This window comes from Staurois parvus, unplaced genomic scaffold, assembly GCF_062004578.1.
Source record: "Staurois parvus isolate SC_StPar_1 unplaced genomic scaffold, SC_StPar_1.0 ptg000144l, whole genome shotgun sequence".
NCBI classification, from domain to species: Eukaryota; Metazoa; Chordata; class Amphibia; order Anura; family Ranidae; genus Staurois; species Staurois parvus.
This window is the reverse complement of record NW_028317940.1, coordinates 2,344,974-2,365,000: the sequence shown is the minus strand read 5'-3', so window position 1 is coordinate 2,365,000 and position 20,027 is coordinate 2,344,974. Positions and strand designations below refer to the sequence as shown.

At 46.7% G+C, this 20,027-nt stretch overlaps 1 protein-coding gene across 1 annotated transcript in view; it reads left to right on the top strand.

Annotated features, from left to right (window-relative positions):
- Positions 1-20,027, top strand: part of LOC149465113 (uncharacterized) — a 54,206-nt gene that overhangs the window by 9,033 nt on the left and 25,146 nt on the right. The window contains 4 exon segments of the mRNA XM_089673803.1: positions 5,723-5,828; positions 8,723-9,260; positions 9,262-9,607; positions 18,755-18,860. Of these exon segments, the coding sequence (XP_089529929.1) occupies positions 5,723-5,828; positions 8,723-9,260; positions 9,262-9,607; positions 18,755-18,860 (1,096 nt within the window).

Sequence of the window (20,027 nt, the reverse complement as noted above, 5' to 3'; positions counted from 1 at the left end):
ACCATAGGTTTCCCCCTGCTGCCCAGGCCCACCTGTGTGCCCCCACAGTGTTGCCAGCTTCCCACCGGCAGCTGCAAGCGCACAATACGATCCTTCAGGATGGAGAGTGGGGGAAGAGTCTGATAAAAATGTAACATCTACCAGCCCCTTCCTTCCCTGAATGAACACAATGAGTGATCTGTCTGCGATAATGTGGCGGGAAATCTGACGCCGCACTTTTTTTTTGTGTTATTGATATATATTTTTTTATGTAAACAAAGGCAGAAGATTTAAAAAAAAAAAAAAAACCCCAAAACAATATTTTCTACTTTCTGTTATAAAACATCCAATAAAATCAAATTTCTTCATAAATTTAAGTCAAAGTGTATTCCGCTCCATTTCTTTGGTATAAAAAAATTCCGATGAGTGTCTCATAATTGGTTTGTGTGGAAGTTTTATGTCTACAAACTACGGGATATCTACTGGAATTTGTATTTATTTTTCTATATTGACAATGGCGGTGATCAGCGACTTATAATGGGATTGCGATAATGTTGCGGGCAATCCGACGCTGGGTTGGGAACTGACTGACACTGACCTCGCCAGTGAAAGCATAGTGACCAGTGCTAATACTTTACACCGGCTGGGAAGGGGTTAACATCGAGGGGCAAGCAAGGGGTGTGTGCCCAACGATGTGTAGCACATGCTGCTTTTACTAATATGTGGCTGTTTTTTCTCCCTGCTTTGCAGGATGAAGAAACAGCCACCTCGCTGCTCTGTGTACTGAGCCCTGTATTGTTTGTAAACACAGGGCTCTGTGCTGTGACTGGCACAGCCGATCAGCAGGTCCCGGCCAGGAACTGCTGCCAAACCTGTGGCGAAGTGAATCACAGATGGGGCGGGTGAGCGTCCTATTGCGCCCCATACCCCGGAGAGCTGGATCACATACATGTACCTCAGTAGTGATGGAACGGGGACTCATCCCTCTTCTTTCAGCATGTTCCACCTTTGGAATTCCCTGCTTTGCTATCTTGTTTCGTTATTTTCTACATTTTTCCCCTCCCCATAAAAGATATGGATACATAGAACCCCCCATCAGGAAGAATGGAAATGGTTCCTGATCCCGGGGATGCGGTGTTGGAGGATTAGCCATGGAAAAGGGGAAGGACCCCAGCATGACGGTACGGAGTAGCCTGTGTCAGGACAGGCCTTTGGAGATGCAACTTCAAGGTCCTGCTTGGAGCACCATTGTGGTGGCAGCATTTCTAGCTGTGGTCGTCTACATTGATCTGACATCTTTTACGGGGCGGGGAGATGTGTAGAAAATAACAAAACAACATAACCAGGCAGGGAATTTCAAAGGTGGAACATGCTGAAAGAAGAGGGATGAGTCCCCGTTCCATCTGTACTGAGGTATGAGGTCCCACCCTGATCTGCCTGGCTGCTCTGAAGCAGTAGAGGTGGACTTAGGATCATTACCTCACCCCTTTAAAACCCGAACACATATTAATGACACGGGTTCTGAGGTGAATTCAATGCAGAGAAGGCACTAAGTGAGTTTAATGACCACCGTAATCAGCCCCAGAACCTGTGTAACTAATGTGTTTGTTTCTAAAGGGATGAGGTGGTCACCCTAGTTCCATCTCAAGCACGTGGATACAAAAAACCCCAGCAGGATCATCACCCCTTTAAAACCCAAACACATATTAATGACACGGGTTCTGATTTATTGCAGAAAAGGCATTAAATGAGTTTAATGACCACCTTCATCAGCCACGGAACCGTGTAGTCAATATGTGTTCGGGTGTAAAGGGGTGAGGTGACCACTCTAGGTGGACTGCTTGCTGCTGGGTACATCTGATGAGGGCAGTGAGGGGGTGACCCGTGTCATCCATCCCACCTCTGCCTGAGTCTTCTTCGGATGAATGGGGGCATCAAAGGGCTCGAAAAACCACATAGGAAGGTTTTCATCAACGTAGACAGCAAACTTCTCCTAAGCTGTGCCACATATAAAACAAATCTATCGTTTCATCGCCACTAAATCCATCATCAGTTCTGCTGCAAAACCAAAGGTTCCAAAATCCCTCCATTCATTGGAAGTCATATATTTCTTGTTGGGAGTGGAGGTGACCCCTTTATGAGGACATACAGTCCATACACACCCAGCGCAAGGCCGGGGTCACACTACCAGACGGTTCTCGGGGCTGCAGTTCCTCTGAGCTCCACAAGGTGAGGATCTCACTTCTACCCAGACAGGAAGTCTCTATGGAAGACAGGAAGTGATGTCAGGTATAAATAGGACTTTCTTGCTAAAAGGTGAGGTGGAAGAAAGCCATTGCTGGAAGTGGCAGCAGAGAAGGTAATGAGATCTTATTTTATATTTACACCCAGTAACCCCCCCCCCGTCACGTCCGTCCTCTTCCTCCACCGTCGCGTCTGTCCTCTTCCCCCTTCGTCACGTCCGTCCTCTTCCTCCACCGTTGCGTCCGTCCTCTTCCCCCTTCGTCACGTCCGTCCTCTTCCTCCACCATCACGTCCGTCCTCTTCCTCCATAGTCACTGTGATGTCATTAGTCAGAAGTTATGACGCTTTGTTAGGTCAATGATGTCATAAACCTCTCCACCACTTTGAGGCCTATAGGCAGCAACAATCTCCTCCTCCCTTTCTCCCCTCCTCCTTCCTTCCTCCCTCCTCCTTCTTCCCTCCTCCTTTCTCCTCCCTCCTCCTCCCTCCTCCTTTCTCCTCCCTCATCCTCCTCCTTCCTCCCTGATTTTCCTTCTTCTTCCTCCTGGCCTCTTCATCCCTTTAAAACCGAACACGTCTGAACCACCCCCCCCTCTCCAGAGGATTCCCTCCCCCTTCTTGACCAGGCCATTTTTTTGCATTACGGCGCTGCTTTACTTTGACAATTGCGCGGTCGTGCCATGCCGCACCCAAATGACATATCCCCACGAATAGAGCTTTATTTGATCCCCTGCGCATTTTTATTTTTTGCGCTATGAAAAAAAAGATCGACAATTTTGAGGAAAAAAAACAATATTTTGGACTTTTTGCTATTGAACACGTCCAGTAAAAAAATTTTAAAAATCCAATTTCGTCATAACTTTCAGCCAAAATGTCTCCCGCTCCGTGTCTTCGCTGAAAAAACAATCCCAATACGTGGAAATTAATCAGTTTGTGTGAAAGTTATAGCATCTACAAATGGCAGTATAGATACAGGGATTTTTTTTTTCTACTAGTAATAGCGGTGATCAGCGACTTATAGCGGGACTGCGGCGGACATTCTGACACGGGGGGGAGATTAGTGTCACTGACATCCCTAGTGACACAAATACAGTGATCAATGCTAATAAAAAGACACTGTACTAATGGCACTGGGCAAAAAAGGGGTTAAAATGAGTGGCGATCAAAGGGTTAACTGTGTGGGAGTGGTTTACTAGGGGGCGGGGTCTGTTACTAGGGGGTGGGGAGTCTGTTACTAGGGGCGGGGTCTGTGTCCCTCACTGTAATCACACTGCTCTAGATGGCTGTACTGTGCAGTGCACCCGAGCCAACGGAGGAAGATTGGAAACAAAACGTTCCTCCTCGCCGTCGGAGATGCTCAGTAATCACTGACCAGGACCCAATGATAGACATCCGTGGCCACAAATGGCGGCACAGGTATGGCCCACACACCTACCCCTACCTAGAAATTCAAAATCACGTCTATACCCCTTATACACCCTTCCCCCTCAGGCCAATTTTCAGCTTTCAGCGCTGTCACACTTTGACAATTGCGCAGTCATGCGACACTGCACCCATATGACATTTGTATCATTTTTTTCCCACACACAGAGCTTTCTTTTGATTGTATGCACTCCCTGCTGGGGGTTTTATTTTTTGCGCTATAAACAAAAAACGCAAAAAATTTAAAAAACAAAGTTTTTCTTTGTTTTTATTATAAAATCTTGCAAACGGGTAATTTTTCTCCTTCACTGATGTGCGTTGATGAGGCTGCACTGATGGGCAGCACTGATGGGTGGCATTGATGGGCACTGATGATGCTGCACAGGTGGGCGGCACTGCTGTGCCCTGATGATTGGTGCCGATCCATCCTCTTGACAATTGCCGGTTCTCAGCAGTTCTCTCCTCACGCTGTGACAGTGCAGCTGATAACCGGCAACTGTATGTACCCGGAGATCTCCTCTGTCATTGGACACGGCTAATCACGTGGTAAAAGGCCCCTGTGATTGGCGTGTACCGTATCCTGTGATCGGCCGTGTCCGTAGGACACAGTGATTGCCAGGGCCGTGTCCTGGAATGATGTCCATAGACGTGGTCCCAGAACGAGACAACCGCTCTGTAGCCGTCCTTCGGTAGGGAAATGGTTACGCGGTTAATGACACAGATGGGAGTTTAAAGACCACCTTCATCTGCCACAGAATCTGTACATAACATGAGATCGGGGTGAGGTGACCACCCTACCCCCATCATCCCACCAACATCCCATCCCCCGACTTCACCGCCATCAGAGGAAGAGGTCTGTCCTTATATACCGCCAGCAGAGAAGACACATTAGAGGGGTGTGGGGGATGGTGGGAAGGATTTGGAGGGATTGTCCCTCTGTTGTCACCAAATTCCTTCTTCCTCTCTCTCCTTATTAACCCCTTATATCCCCCCCCCCCCCATCTTAATATTGTACAACCAGTACAGTCCGGATCATTCTCTGTTATCAGTTATTGGTCTACAGGAAACCTGTATAGATCACATGACCAGTGAGGATGGAGGAGGACCGGAGTCACATGACTGAGAGGATACTAAACCTTACCCTGGAGATCATCTACCTGCTGACCGGAGAGGTGAGGAGGATTCTGGGAGGTCGCATGACATCATTCTTATCTCTATTAATAAAACAGACCTGACCGGAGAGGTGAGGAGGATTCTGGGAGGTCACATGTCATCTCTCATCTCTATTAATAAAACACAGACCTGCCCAGAGAGGTGAGGAGGATTCTGGGAGTCTAACATGATGTTCCTATTGGTTCCTCAATACAGAGATTTCCTCTTCTGAAGTCAGGTGATCATATGACCATCACAGTACCTCCATGTGACTCCCTAAAACCTGAGAGACACAACATGCAGAAGATTCTAGAAGTCACCAAGAAGATGATGGAGCTGCTTACAGGAGAGGTGAGCGGTGCCAGGAATTCTGGGACAATCTCCAGTAACAGACAAGGGATGTGTCTGGATGGTGACTGTATCATTGTGTGTGTCAGGTTCCTATAAGGTGTCAGGGTGTCACTGTCTATTTCTCCATGGAGGAGTGGGAGTATTTAGAAGGACACAAGGATCTCTACAAGGACGTCATGATGGACAATCAGCCGCCCCTCACATCACCGGGTAAGAGGAGACTTTATTGGAAAGGAGAGAGCAGTACAGAGGATCCACCTAGATCCCCCATCATTGATAAACACATATAAATAATGGATTCAGTCAGTGTGTGTGTTTCCTACAGATGGATCCAGTCATGGGAACCCACCAGAGAGATGTCCCCGTCCTCTGTATTCCCGAGATTCCACACAGGAAGGTCACACCATCCCTCACTATTACAAGGTTGGTGGGATGGAGGATCTAGAACATGGACTCATGGAGACAATGTGCGGATTTTCTATGTGATGTCACAATAATAAATCTTCGATCTTACAGATGATATTTTCTCTCCTTCTCTTGATGTAGAGTGGAGATCCAATCGATATAGAATTTGAAATCAGAAGAAGAAGAGGCGTATGTGAGGGATGATCAGCAGTCTATGGAGGAGGATGGAGGAGGGACATTTATAGAGGCGGACACTCCTACAGAGATCAGTACAGGTGGGTCAGGAACACGAAGTCCATGAGCTGAACACACCTGGGAGGTAAATAGCCGAATATTAAACATTACTTCAGGCCATTTTCTAGGCCAATAGACAATTTATCAAACTCTTGGATTGGGGATGCAGTCCCACCCAAATTCCATACCAGACCCTTAGAGCCTTTTATTAATGTAACAGGGGAAGCTTCCATGGAAACATCAAGAAAAAAGTCTAGGGTCTCCCCCAAACAATTCATACAAAAACTAACCATGCAGCCCAGCTTGTCAGGAAAGGGGATGGAAAAGCTTCCCTCCTGAACCATACCAGACCCTTGAAGAACCTTGCCGACATGTTGATCCCCACAGCCCAACCCTGGCATGCTGGTTGTGCAGGTCTGCTGGCAGGGGGCTTATGTGGAAGTTCCCTTTACCAATAGGAAGGCCCCCAGATCCCACCCTGCCGTAAGGGGTACATAGTCCTCCCATCCACTGTCAGTCATAACACCTGGCAATGTAGGTCCAGGTCCTTGGCAATGGCGCCACCAATGAAGTCTCACCTTGATGACTGCTCACTTGGTTCTGAGATCTTCGGCAGACAACAGCTGATACAGTACATGTAAAGGGGTGGGGTCTCCTGGGTGACATCATTGACTATATTTGGACATGACCATAATTGGTCAATGACATCACCCGGGAGACCCATCTATTTACTCAATCATTCACATTGGGGGGGACCGGATTCTGTAGCTACACCCAGCTCTGCTGATCCCCCACTCAGTAGCTACCTCCAGCTCTGCTGTTCCCCCACTCAGTAGCTACCTCCAGCTCTGCTGATCCCCCACTCAGTAGCTACCTCCAGCTCTGCTGATCCACCTCCGCTCAGTCCTCTCTCCAGTCCCGCTCACCTTCCACTATAGCATTCCCACACTGCACACCAGATGTGACGTCTGCACCAGACACTCCCAGAATATATACACACAAGCCGGAAGTGACTGCTGATGATGTCTTTCCGGTTCGCTTGTTGGTTTCCCAGTGCATCCTGGGATATCTCATTCCTGCAATACCTCCAAAACAAAGCCAAGCTAATGCAGAATAAATGCCTCTCATAGGCTGCAGGTGCTGGTAGTGAGCATTGTCATAGACTTCTTTGGAGATGCTTTGAAGCACCAAGGAAGATACTTGGGGGATCATTTTTGAAGCAAAGCAAATGTAACAGTGTGAACAGGACTGCCAGGGAACCATTGGATTTAGGGATGGGCTTTGATTGGCAAAAATGCGTGTCCAATGGTACATTTTGAAGCAAGTGTAAACCAGGCCTTAGAGCTAAATGTTAACCCCTGCCGAGGATTTACCCCTCCCCCTGCCGCGGATTTACCCTTCCTCCCCTAGAGGATTAACCCCTCCCCCTCCAGAGGATTTACCCTTCCCCTCCCGAGGATTTACCCCTCCCCCTCCCAGAGGATTAATCCCTCCCCCTCCCGAGGATTTACCCTTCCCTTCCCAGAGGATTTACCCTTCCCCTCCCGAGGATTTACCCCTCCCGAGGATTTACCCCTCCCCCTCCCAGAAGATTAATCCCTCCCATCTCCCGAGGATTTACCCTTCCCCTCCCAGAGGATTTACCCCTCCCATTCCAGTGGATTTACCCTTCCAATCCCAGAGGATTTACCCTTCCCCTCCCAGAGGATTTACACTTCCCCCTCCCAGAGGATTAACCCCCTCCAGAGGATAAACCCTTCCCCTCTCAGAGGATTTACCCCTCCCCCTCCCAGAGGATTTACCCTTCCCCTCCCAAGGATTTACCCTCCCCCTCTCGAGGATTAACCACTCTAGAGGATTCCTCCCACCTTCCTGACCAGGCCAATATTTTTTCAATACTACGATGTGTTACTTTAACTGACAATTGCGCGGTCGTGCAACGCTGCACCTAAATTAAATCTACAACCCTTTTTCCCCACGAATAGAGCTTTCTTTTGGTGGTATTTGATCCTCTGCGGTTTTTTTTTATTTTTTTTTGCGCTATAAACAAAACAAAAACAACAATTTTGTGAAAAAAAATTTATATATTTGACTTTTTGCTATAAAACATTTCCAGTTGAAAAAAGTCAAATTTTTTCATAAATTTCAGCCAAAATGCCAAAATGTCTCCCGCTCCGTGTCTTCGCTAAAAAAAAAATCTCGATACGTGTAAATTAATTGGTTTACGTGAAAGTTATAGCATCTACAAATGGCGGTATAGATACGGGGATTTTTTTTTTCTACTAGTCGTGGGGGTGATCAGTGACTTATAGCGGGACTTCGGAGGACATTCTGACACGGGGGGGGGGGGGGGTTGGTGGACTGACTTGGTGTCACTGACATCCCCAGTGACATCAATACAGAGATCAGCGCTAAAAAAAAAAAAAAAGCCCTGACACTGTACTATTAGCACTGGGCAGGAAGGGGTTAACATCTGGGGCGATCAAAGGGTTAACTGTGTGCTGGGTGTTATTCACTGTACGCATGCAGAGTCATAAAAAGCAGTGTGCCGGAGCGGACGGGAGAGATCTGTGTTGTTTACATACAGGTCTCTCCCCTGTCGGTAATACTCAGAGATCGCCGGGTGGCTGCGGGGAATCACCAGCTGGGACCCAGTGATTGACAGCGGAGGCCACGAATGGCTGTGCAGGCAGGCCCCCTACCCAGAACTGCAGAATCACGTGTGTGTGTGTGTATATATATATATGTGTGTGTTACGTAGTTCACAGAAAACTGTATTTCCTGTCTTGTTGGGATAAAAAGTATCAGAGAGACTGAAACACTTCTCTATCCAGAAGGAAATACTGCAGCTGCAAGCTCCCTCCAATGCTGCCAGAAGCCTAGGCCTATGCAAGTATCAGATCTAATGGTCTATTGTTTTTGTTTTATTTTCCAGGACCCGCCATGGAGAAACCCTCAAAGGATCGTCTCACTTTATCTCCAGGTTGTAAAATGGAAGATGAGGACATCCCAGGAGATTGTGCCGGAGAAAAGACAAAGAGCTCCACTATGGATGGTGGACTTCCCAGTGTGGAGAGACCATGGAATCCCTCTGACACTGAGCACCCTCGTATTGTGGGGGATGGGGCCGTGGTTCAGGGGGAGAAGACATTTCCCTGTCCTGAGCGTGAGAAATGTTTTCAGTCTGAATTAAGTCTTTCTGAACATCAGAGATCTCACACGGGTGGAAAGCGTTATTCCTGCCCTGAGTGCCGGAAATTGTTTTCACAGAAGTCCAATATTTACAGACATCAGAGTTTACACACGGACGAGAGACCGTATTCCTGCCCTGAGTGCGGGAAATGTTTTCTAAAGAAGTTCAGTCTTTACATACACCAGCAGTCTCACATGGGGGAGAAGCCGTATTCCTGCACTGAGTGCGGGAAATGTTATACACAGAAATCAGACCTTGTTAGACATCAAAGATCTCACACGGGAGAAGCCGTATTCCTGCCCGGAGTGCGAGAAGTGTTTCTCACAGAAAGCCAATCTTGTCATGCATCAGAGGTCTCACAAAGGGGAGAAGCCGTATTCCTGCCCTGAGTGTGGAAAATGTTATACACGCAAATCAGTACTTGTTGTACATCAGAGATCTTGCACACTGGACAGGCCATTTCCCTGCCCTGCGTGCGGGAAACGTTTTTCAAACAAATCGGACCTGGTTAAACATCAAAGATCTCACACGGGGGAGAATCCGTATGCCTGTCCAGAGTACGGGAAATGTTATATGCATAAAAAAGATCTTGTTAAACATCAGAGGTCTCACACAATAGGGGCTTCTGTCCACAATTAATATTGACCTTCTCCATAAGTTGTTCTCTGGCTATGGAGGACATTTGGGATAAAGCCAACAAAACATCGATCTACACTCACCGGCCACTTTATTAGGTCCACCTGTTCAGTTGCTTGGTAACACAAATGGCTAATCAGCCAATCACATGGCAGCAACTCAATGCATTTAGGCATCTAGATGTGGTGAAGATGACTTTCTAAAGTTCAAGCCGAGCATCAGAATGGAGAAGAAAGGGGATTTAAGTGACTGTGAACGTGGCATGGTTGTTGGTGCCAGACAGGCTGGTCTGAGTATTTCAAAAACTGTTGATCTCCTGAGATTTTCCCACACAACCATCTCTAGGGTTTGAATGGTCCGAAAAAGAGAAAATATCCAGTAAGTGGCAGTTGTGTGGAGGAAAATGCCTTGTTGGGGTCAGAGGAGAATGGGTAGACTGGTTTGAGATGATAGAAAGGCAACAGGAACTCCCATAACCCCTCGTTACACCCAAGGTATGCAGATACCATCTCTGAACGCAGAACACGTCCAACCTTAAAGCAGATGGGCTACAGCAGCAGAAGACCACACCGGGTGCCACTCCTGTCAGCAAAAGACCACACCGGGTGCCACTCCTGTCAGTTAAGAACAGGAAACGGAGGCTGAAATTCACACATCAGTTCCAGTAATTGCCCCCCATCCCCTCTGATGATCACCTTCCCTGCCCAAATCGGATTCACCCAGCTTCCTGGGGCCCCCCTACAGGAGGACTGGTGGCACCTTCTTATCAATTCCTGTAATTGCCCCCCCCCTCCCTGTGCACCATAGGTTTCCCCCTGCTGCCCAGGTCCCCCTGTGTGCCCCCCACAGCCGCAGTGCTGCCGGCTTCCCTCCTCTGCTTCCCACTGGCAGTTGCAAGCACACAATAAGATCCTTCAGGATGAAGAGTGGGGGAAGGGTCTGATAAGTATGTAACATCTACCAGCCCCTTCCTTTCCTGAATGAACACAATGAGTGATCGGTCTGCAATAGTGTGGTGGGCAATCTGACACGCCGCACTCTGGGGGGGGTTTGGTATTTATATATATATATCTTTTATAAACAAAAAAGGCAGTAGATTAAAAAAAAACCCAAAACAATATTTTCTACTTTCTGTTATAAAACATATCCAAGAAAATCAAATTTCTTAATAAATTTAGGCCAAAGTGTATTCTGCTCCACTTAGAAAACCAAAAAATCCCGATATGTGTATCATAATTGGTTTGTGTGAAAGTTTTAGTGTCTACAAACTACGGGATATCTAGTGGAATTTGTATTTATTTTTCTATATTGACAATGGCGGTGATTAGCGACTTATAATGGGACTGCGAAAGTGCGGCGGGCAATCCGACGCTGGGTTGGGAACTGACACTGACCTCGCCAGTGAAATCATAGTGACCAGTGCTAATACTTTACACCGGCTGGGAAGGAGTTAACATCTAGGGGCAAGCAAGGGGTGTGTGCCCAGCGATGTGTAGTATGTGCTGCTTTTACTAATAATATGTGGCTGTTTTTTTCTCCCTGCTTTGCAGGATGAAGAAACAGCCACATCACTGCTCTGTGTACTGAGCCCTGTATTGTTTGTAAACACAGGGCTCTGTGCTGTGATTGGACACAGTCGATCAGCAGGTCCCGGCCGGGAACTGCTGCCAAACTTGTGGCGAAGTGAATCACAGATGGGGCGGGTGGGCGTGCTCGTGCGCCCCATACCCCGGAGAGCCAGATCACTTACATGTACCTCAGTAGTGATGGAATGGGGAATCATCCCTCTTCTTTCAGCATGTTCCACCTTTGGAATTCCCTGCCTGGTTATGTTGTTTCGTTATTTTTTACACATCTCCCTGCCCCGTAAAAGATGTTGGATCAACGCAGAGGACCACAGCTGGAACTGCTGCCACCACGATGGTGCTCCAAGCAGGACCTTGAAGTTGCATCTCCAAAGGCGTGTCCTGACTCGGGCTACTCCGTACCGTCATGCTGGGGTCCTTCCCCTTTTCCATGGCTAATCCTCCAACACCACATCCCCGGGATCAGGAACCATTTCCATCCTTCCTGATGGGGTTCTTTGTATCCACATGCTTGAACTGGAACTTGAGTGGTCACCTCATCCCTTTAAAACCAAACACACATTAGTTACACCCGCACATCATCACCTCCCCAACACTCTGCTCCTTCAGCCCAACTACCCCCGAGGAGGTCTCTAAGGTCTTCACTGAAGCCCGCCTCACCACCTGCCTCCTGGACCCTATCCCCTCACAGCTCCTCCAGTCACCCCCCCCCCTCCATCATTCGCTGCCTCACCCACATCTTCAATATCTCCCTCTCCACTGGCACCTTCCCCTCCCCTCCCCTTCTAAAGCACGCACACATCACCCCCATACTCAAAAAACCCTCCCTTGACCACACCAACCCTAACAACCGTAGACCCATCTCCTTGTTGCCCTTCACTTCCAAGCTCCTTGAGCACCTGGCCTACAATCGCCTAAGCGCCCACCTCACTGATAACAACCTCCTTGACCCCCTACAGTCCGGCTTCCGTCCCCTACACTCCACCGAAACCGCCCTACTTAAAATCACCAACGACCTGCTAACCGCCAAAGCCCATGGCCACTATTCTATCCTCCTGCTCCTCAACCTCTCCGCGGCCTTCGACACTGTTGACCACCCTGTCCTCCTTGCCAAACTGCACTCCCTTGGCATCAAGGACGCTGCTCTCTCCTGGTTCTCCTACCTTTCCCAACGCTCCTTCAGCGTCACCTACAACACTGCCACCTCCCCCTCCCTCCCCCTCTCTGTCGGGGTCCCCCAAGGCTCCGTCCTATGGCCCCTCCTCTTCTCCATCTATACCTCCTCCCTTGGCAAACTTATTCACTCCCACAGCTTCAATTAACACCTCTATGCCGACAACACCCAAATTTACCTCTCCACCCCCCACCTCACCCCCTCATTCTCTGCCCGCATCGCCCACCTCCTAAACGACATATCAGACTGGATGTCGATCCATTTCCTCAAACTCAACCTATCCAAAACCGAGCTCCTGGTCTTCCCCCCACCCGAGCCCCCCCCCCCATCTTCTTCATCACTACTAACAACGCCACCATCTCTCCCACCCCACACGCCAAAGTCCTGGGTGTCACCCTGGACTCCCACCTCTCCTTCCTACCCCACATCCAACTGCTATCTAGATCTTGCAGGCTCCACCTCCGCAACATCTCCAAGATACGCACATTCCTCACCCCACACACCACCAAACAACTCGTACACTCCCTCATCATCTCACGCCTGGACTATTGCAATTCCCTTCTCACTGGCCTACCCAAACGATCGCTATCCCCACTCCAGTCGATCCTAAACTCAGCAGCTAGACTCATCCACCTCAACAACCGCTCCACATCTGCCTCCCCCCTCTGCCAATCCCTTCATTGGCTCCCGATTGCCCAACGCATCAAATTCAAACTGCTAACTCTGACCTACAAAGCCATTCACAACGCCGCCCCAAACTACATAACTGACCTGATACCCAAATACTACCCTACCCGTGCCCTCCGCTCCTCACAGGACCTCCTACTCTCCAGCTCCCTCGTCTCCTCCTCCCACGCCCGATTGCAGGACTTCTCCAGGACTTCCCCCATCCTCTGGAAATCCCTACCCCAATCCATCAGACTGTCGCCTACCCTCCTCACCTTCAGGCACACCCTGAAAACCCTCCTCTTCAGGGAAGCCTACCCCAACCTCACCTAACACCCGACCTCACCTAACAACTAACCTCCTCCACTCCACCCACCACTCCATCTCCCTCAGCCATCTCCTCCTGTGCCACCTTCCCCTCCCTCCTAGATTGTAAGCTCGAAAGAGCAGGGCCCTCGAACCCCTCGTGTATTGTATTGTTACTGTCTGGTCTCATGTTCTGTCCCCCTTGCTACTGTACAGCGCTGAGCAAACCCTTTGGCGCTATATAAATACTGTATAATAATAATAATACACAGGTTCTGGGGCTGATTATGGTGGTCATTAATATGTGTCTGGTTTTAAAGGGATGAGGTGGCCACCCTAGGTGGAACATGCTGAAAGAAGAGGGATGAGTCACACTTCCCGAGTGTTTTACTAGGGGGCGGGGGCTGTTACTAGGGGGTGGGGAGTCTGTTACTAGGGGGCAGGGTCTGTTAATAGTGAGCAGGGTCTGTGTCCCTCACTGTAATCACACTGCTCTGGATGGCTGTGCTGTGCAGTGTGCCCGAGCCGACGGGGAACAAAACATTCCTCCTCACCGTCGGAGATGTTCAGTAATCACTGGCCGGGACCCGATGATCGACATCCATGGCCGCAAATGGCGGTGCAGGTATGCCCCACACACCCCCGACCTAGAAATGTAAAATCATGTCTATACCCCTTTAACCCCCCCAGGCCAATTTTCAGCTTTCAGCACTGTCACACTTTGACAATTGCGCGGTCATGCGACACTGTACCCATATGACATTTATATAATTTTTTTCCCACACACAGAGCTTTCTTTTGGTGGTATGTACTCCCCGCTGGGGGTTTTATTTTTTGCGCTATAAACAAAAAACGCAAAAAATTAAAAAAAAGTTTTTCTTTGTTTTTATTATAAAATTTTGCAAACGGGTAATTTTTCTTCTTCACTGATGTGTGTTGATGAGGCTGCACTGATGGGCAGCAATGATGAGCTGGCACTGATGCTGCACTGATGAGTGGCATTGATGGGCACTGATGATGCTACACTGATGGGTGGCAGTGATGGGCACTGATGCGGCTGCACTGATGGGCACAGGTAGGTGGCACTGATGATGCACTGATAGGCACAGGTGGGCGGCACTGCTGTGCCCTGATGATGGGTGCTGATCCATCCTCTGACAATTGCCGGTTCTCTCCTCACGCTGTGACAGTGCAGCTGATAACCGGCAACTGTATGTACCCGAAGATCTCCTCTGTCATTGGACACGGCTGATAACATGGTAAAAGGCCGCTGTGATTGGCCGTGTACCGTATCCTGTGATCAGCCGTGTCCATAGGACACAGTGATCAGCGGGGGCGTGTCCTAAAATGATGTCCATAGACGTGGTCCCAGAACTAGACAACCGCTCTGTAGTCATCCTTCGGTAGGGAAATGGTTACGCGGTTAATGACACAGATGGGAGTTTAATGACCACCTTCATCTGCCACAGAATCTGTACATAACATGAGATTGGGGTGAGGTGACCACCCTACCCCCATCATCCCACCAACATCCCATCCCCCGACTTCACCGCCATCACAGGAAGAGGTCTGTCCTTATATACCGCCAGCAGAGAAGACACATTAGAGGGGTGTGGGGGGTGGTGGGAAGGATTTGGAGGGATTGTCCCTCTGTTGTCACCAAATTCCTTCTTCTTCACTTCTCTCCTTTATTGTCCCTCTTTAATCTGCTGTGTACACCTCTTCATGTGCAAGATGAGGCACCCCGACTATTACACCCTTATATTCCCCCTCCCCCCCATCCTAATATTGTACAATCAGTACAGTCCGGATCATTCTCTGTTATCAATTATTGGTCTACAGGAAACTTGTATAGATCACATGACCAATGAGGATGGAGGAGGACCGGAGTCACATGACTGAGAGGATACTAAACCTCACCCTGGAGATCATCTACCTGCTGACCGGAGAAGTGAGGAGGATTCTGGGAGGTCACATGACATCACTGTCATCTCTATTAATAAAACACAGACCTGACTAGAGAGGTGAGGAGGATTCTGGGAGGTCACATGACATCACTCCTATCTCTATTAATAAAACACAGACCTGACCGGAGAGTTGAGGATTCTGGGAGGTCACATGACATCACTCTATTCTCTATTAGTAAACCACAGACCTGACCGGAGAGGTGAGGAGGATTCTGAGAGGTCACATGACATCACACAGACCTGACCGGAGTGGTGAGGAGGATTCTGGGAGGTCACATGACATCACACAGACCTGACCGGAGAGGTGAGGAGGATTCTGGGAGGTCACATGACATCTCTCATCTCTATTAATAAAACACAGACCTGACTGGAGAGGTGAGGTGGATTCTGGGAGTCTAACATGATATTCCTATTGGTTCCCCAATACAGAGATTTCCTCTTCTGAAGTCAGGTGATCATATGACCATCACAGTGCCTCCATGTGACTCCCTAAACCCTGAGAGACACAACATAAAGAAGATTCTAGAAGTCACCAAGAAGATGATGGAGCTGCTGACAGGAGAGGTGAGCAGTGCTGGGAATTCTGGGACATTCTCCAGTAACAGACAAGGGATGTGTCTGGATGGTGACTGTATCATTGTGTGTGTCAGGTTCCTATAAGGTGTCAGGGTGTCACTGTCTATTTCTCTATGGAGGAGTGGGAGTATTTAGAAGGACACAAGGACCTCTACAAGGACGTCATGATGGACAATCAGCCGCCCCTCACATCACCGGGTAAGAGGAGACTTTATTGGAAAGGAGAGAGCAGTACGGAGGGTCCACCTAGATCCCCCATCATCTGATAAACGCATAGAAACAATGGATTCAGTCAGTGTGTGTGTTTCCTACAGATGGATCCAGTCATGGGAACCCACCAGAGAGATGTCTCCGTCCTCTGTATTCCCGGGATTCCACACAGGAAGGTCACACCATCCCTCACCATCATCAGGTAGATGGATCCAGTCATGGGAACCCACCAGAGAGATAGCCCTGTCCTCTGTATTCCCAGGATTCCACACAGGAAGGTCACACCATCCCTCACTATTACAAGGTTGGTGGGACGGAGAATCTAGTACATGGACTCATGGAAACGATGTGCGGATTTTCATGTGCTAAAGGGGTGTAACCACATATTAACACTAGAAATTCTGAAGGACCCTCTGCACACTGGTATATATCCTTTTAAGCAGACTATGCAATAAATAGGGATATTTAGTTCACACATATTGCAATACATGCTTAAGCTGGCCAACTGTGTCAAAGTAATCCCTCTATGGCCAGTCCTACTCTGCCCTGCCTATGCAAATGCTACTGTGGACACAATGCTAGCATAGGGGAAAAGACACAATGGGGAGAGCTACAAAGTTCAGGTCTGGCTACTGACCCAACAGCACCTGATGGATAAATGCATGCACTAGCTGTTGGGATTTGAGCACAGGGATCTCTTGTTTGTTGTATTGTTGGGTCAGTAGCCAGACCTGAACCTTGTAGCTCTCCCCATTGTGTCTTTTCCCCTATTCTAGCATTGTGTCCACAGTAGCACTTGTGTAGGCAGGGCAGAGTAGGACTGGCCATAGAGGGATTACTTTGACGCAGTTGGCCAGCTTAAGCATGTATTGCAATATGTGTGAACTAAATATCCCTATTTATTGCATAGTCTGCTTGAAAGGGTATATACCAGTGTGCAGAGGGTCCTTCAGAATTTCTAGGGCAATCTGACACGCCGCACTCTTTTTTTTGTTATTGATATATATATTTTATTATATAAACAAAAAAGGCAGAAGATTTAAAAAAAAAACCCAAAACAATATTTTCTACTTTCTGTTATAAAACATATCCAATAAAATCAAATTTCTTCATAAATTTAGGCCAAAGTGTATTCTGCTCCATTTCTTTGGTTAAAAAAAAAAAATCCCGATATGTGTATCATAATTGGTTTGTGTAAAAGTTTTATGTCTACAAACTACGGGATATCTACTGGAATTTGTATTTATTTTTCTATATTGACAATGGCTGTGATCAGCAACTTATAATGGGTCTGCGATAGTGCGGCGGGTAAACCGACGCTGGGTTGGGAACTGACACTGATCTCGCCAGTGAAATCATAGTGACCAGTGCTAATACTTTACACCGGCTGGGAAGGGGTTAACATCGAGGGGCAATCAAGGGGTGTGTGCCCAACGATGTGTACTATGTGCTGCTTTTACTAATAATATGTGGCTGTTTTTTCTCCCTACTTTGCAGGATGAAGAAACAGCCACCTCGCTGCTTTGTGTACTGAGCCCTGTATTGTTTGTAAACACAGGGCTCTGTGCTGTGATTGGACACAGCCGATCAGCAGGTCCCAGCCGGGAACTGCTGCCAAACTTATGGCGAAGTGAATCACAGATGGGGCGGGTGGGCGTGCTCGTGCACCCCTGTAATATTAATTTTTAATATCCAAACTTTAATTCGGTCTTTAGTAAGTTCTGATGCCTGGCAGTGAATACCCTCTTAATTGGATGTGAATGTGAGGTTTTGCATTTTAGTGATCACAGATGTGAATTATTTGTGTCTGAGCAAAGTTAATCAGTAAGAGGTTTAAAGTCATGTTTTTCTTTAAAACTACTCTTATGTAATGTATACTCTATTTTGAATTCTTATAATGAGTCTGAGAGTTTAAATTGTAGTCATAAATCATGTATTCAGACAGTTGTATGTAACATAAGAACTTCAGAGACCTCTTTCAGAGTCTGCATGTCAATCATGATAATGACTTGGTGGTTTGAATAGGAACACATGTTTCAATTAGGCAGGGAGTGACTATGGGAGTGTTTAAGGAGCCCGCGAATTTGAAACAAAGGTAAATGGGAGGACTTAATTTCTCATGCATTTTAAGTATGCAGCTTTTCAAAGAACGAGGGTCAGATGCTTCTTGGCTACTCTACACTACACTTCATTCAGACATTCCTACACTTCAGACACTTACACAAAGAAAGCACATGGCAAGAGGTTAACAAAGAACAAAGAAAGAAACTAGGCTTGAAAATCTTCTATTTAAGCTATTCAAAGGAACTACATTTTCTTCTAATATTCAAGGAACAAGCAACTTATATTCTTTATTTTTATTTCATTTTAAGCTACATATATCTGAATTTACTGTTTTTTTATTGACTTTGTATTTTTGGTGTGTGATCAAATAAAGTCACACTGCTTATACTGAACTGGCTTCCATAAGGATTTCTTCCTACAACCATCTACAAGAACCTAGAAATATTAATAGAGTTTTTTCATAACTCTGGAAATCTAACATTATTGGCGAGTGCCAGCCATTCGATTTTTCCACGTTTTTTCAATTTATCCTCGCTTCTTCAGAGGGGATTGAGATGAACTATTTCTTGATTGATTAAGCTTCGGAAAGATTGCAGAACCTGGAACGGAAAACGTTGGTTGTGGAGATCTGAGGATTCAAGTGGTGACCAGAAAAGTCCCTAAGCCAGGACAAAAGAGGAAACTTACTGCATTCGGTGAGTAGAAAAATGGAATTTATTGATTCATTAGCTAATGAAAGTAAATTGGAATTTCAAGGTTTAGCTAGCCATGCTTCTGATACTGGTTTATGGAAGGCTATGTATGATCAATGTATGCAGGCTAATGTTGATATTGATAGCTCTAGATTTACGTTTAATAAGATGAAAAGAAAATTGCGTAACATTATGAAGCTAGTTAGAGTTTTCAATTCTATGGTGTTTGAATTGCCAGAGAAAAATGTGGTTTGTGTTGTTAAGACAGATAGCAAAAATGTCTTACAGAGTACAGACATGCAGGATACTGTTGAATCCAATTGTGCAAACTGTGAAACTTTTTGTACCTATATTGAACATCTTGAGCAAGAAATTGAATCTCAAAATGTTGCAATATTAAGAAATAAGCAAATAGCTGTAGTGTCTAGAAAAAAGCAATCAGATACTGCCCAGGCCTCATATATCCCAGACTCACCCAGGGGTACAGATGAAGTAGGCAGTGAGGCTAATGTACAGAGAGAGAAATTACTTGCTAGAGCATCTAAGTTGAAGTTACAGATTCAGGATCAGTTAATGTAAATATTGAAGGATATACCAGCATATAACATGAGAGAAAATTCTTTCCATAATTCCGATGTTTTTGAGAATTTTTGTGATAGGTTTCAATTAACTGATGAGCAAAGAAATCGCATTTTTGTGTTGTGGATCCCCAGTTTTATGGCTCATAGGTTAGTCAAGACTCCTTTCATGAATGAGGATGATATGGAAATTCATAGCAATGCAACTGATAGATTACGACAGTTATTACTGTTCACAACAGGAGAGGAGACACCTAGTTTGGAAATTTTAGATTCCTTAAGAGCTACTATTAATGATGACCCGTTTGACTTTAGGATTAGATTTTCTAAAGCATACAGGATGATTTTTAATTTACAAGATGAGACCCCTGCTATGGTCAAGGATTTTGTAAAAAAATTTAAGTACCTTGATCCAGCATCTTTATTGATTGCTAATGAAAAGGATAATTTGGATGATGTTGCCTATGTTGTTGACAAAGTCAGAAGACAATTAAAGCTAAATAATGTAAGATCAAAAATTGCTTTAATTGAGAATAGTTATCCTAAGAATGAAAGTCAGGATAAATTCAAGACAGGAAATGCTGCCCCCCGC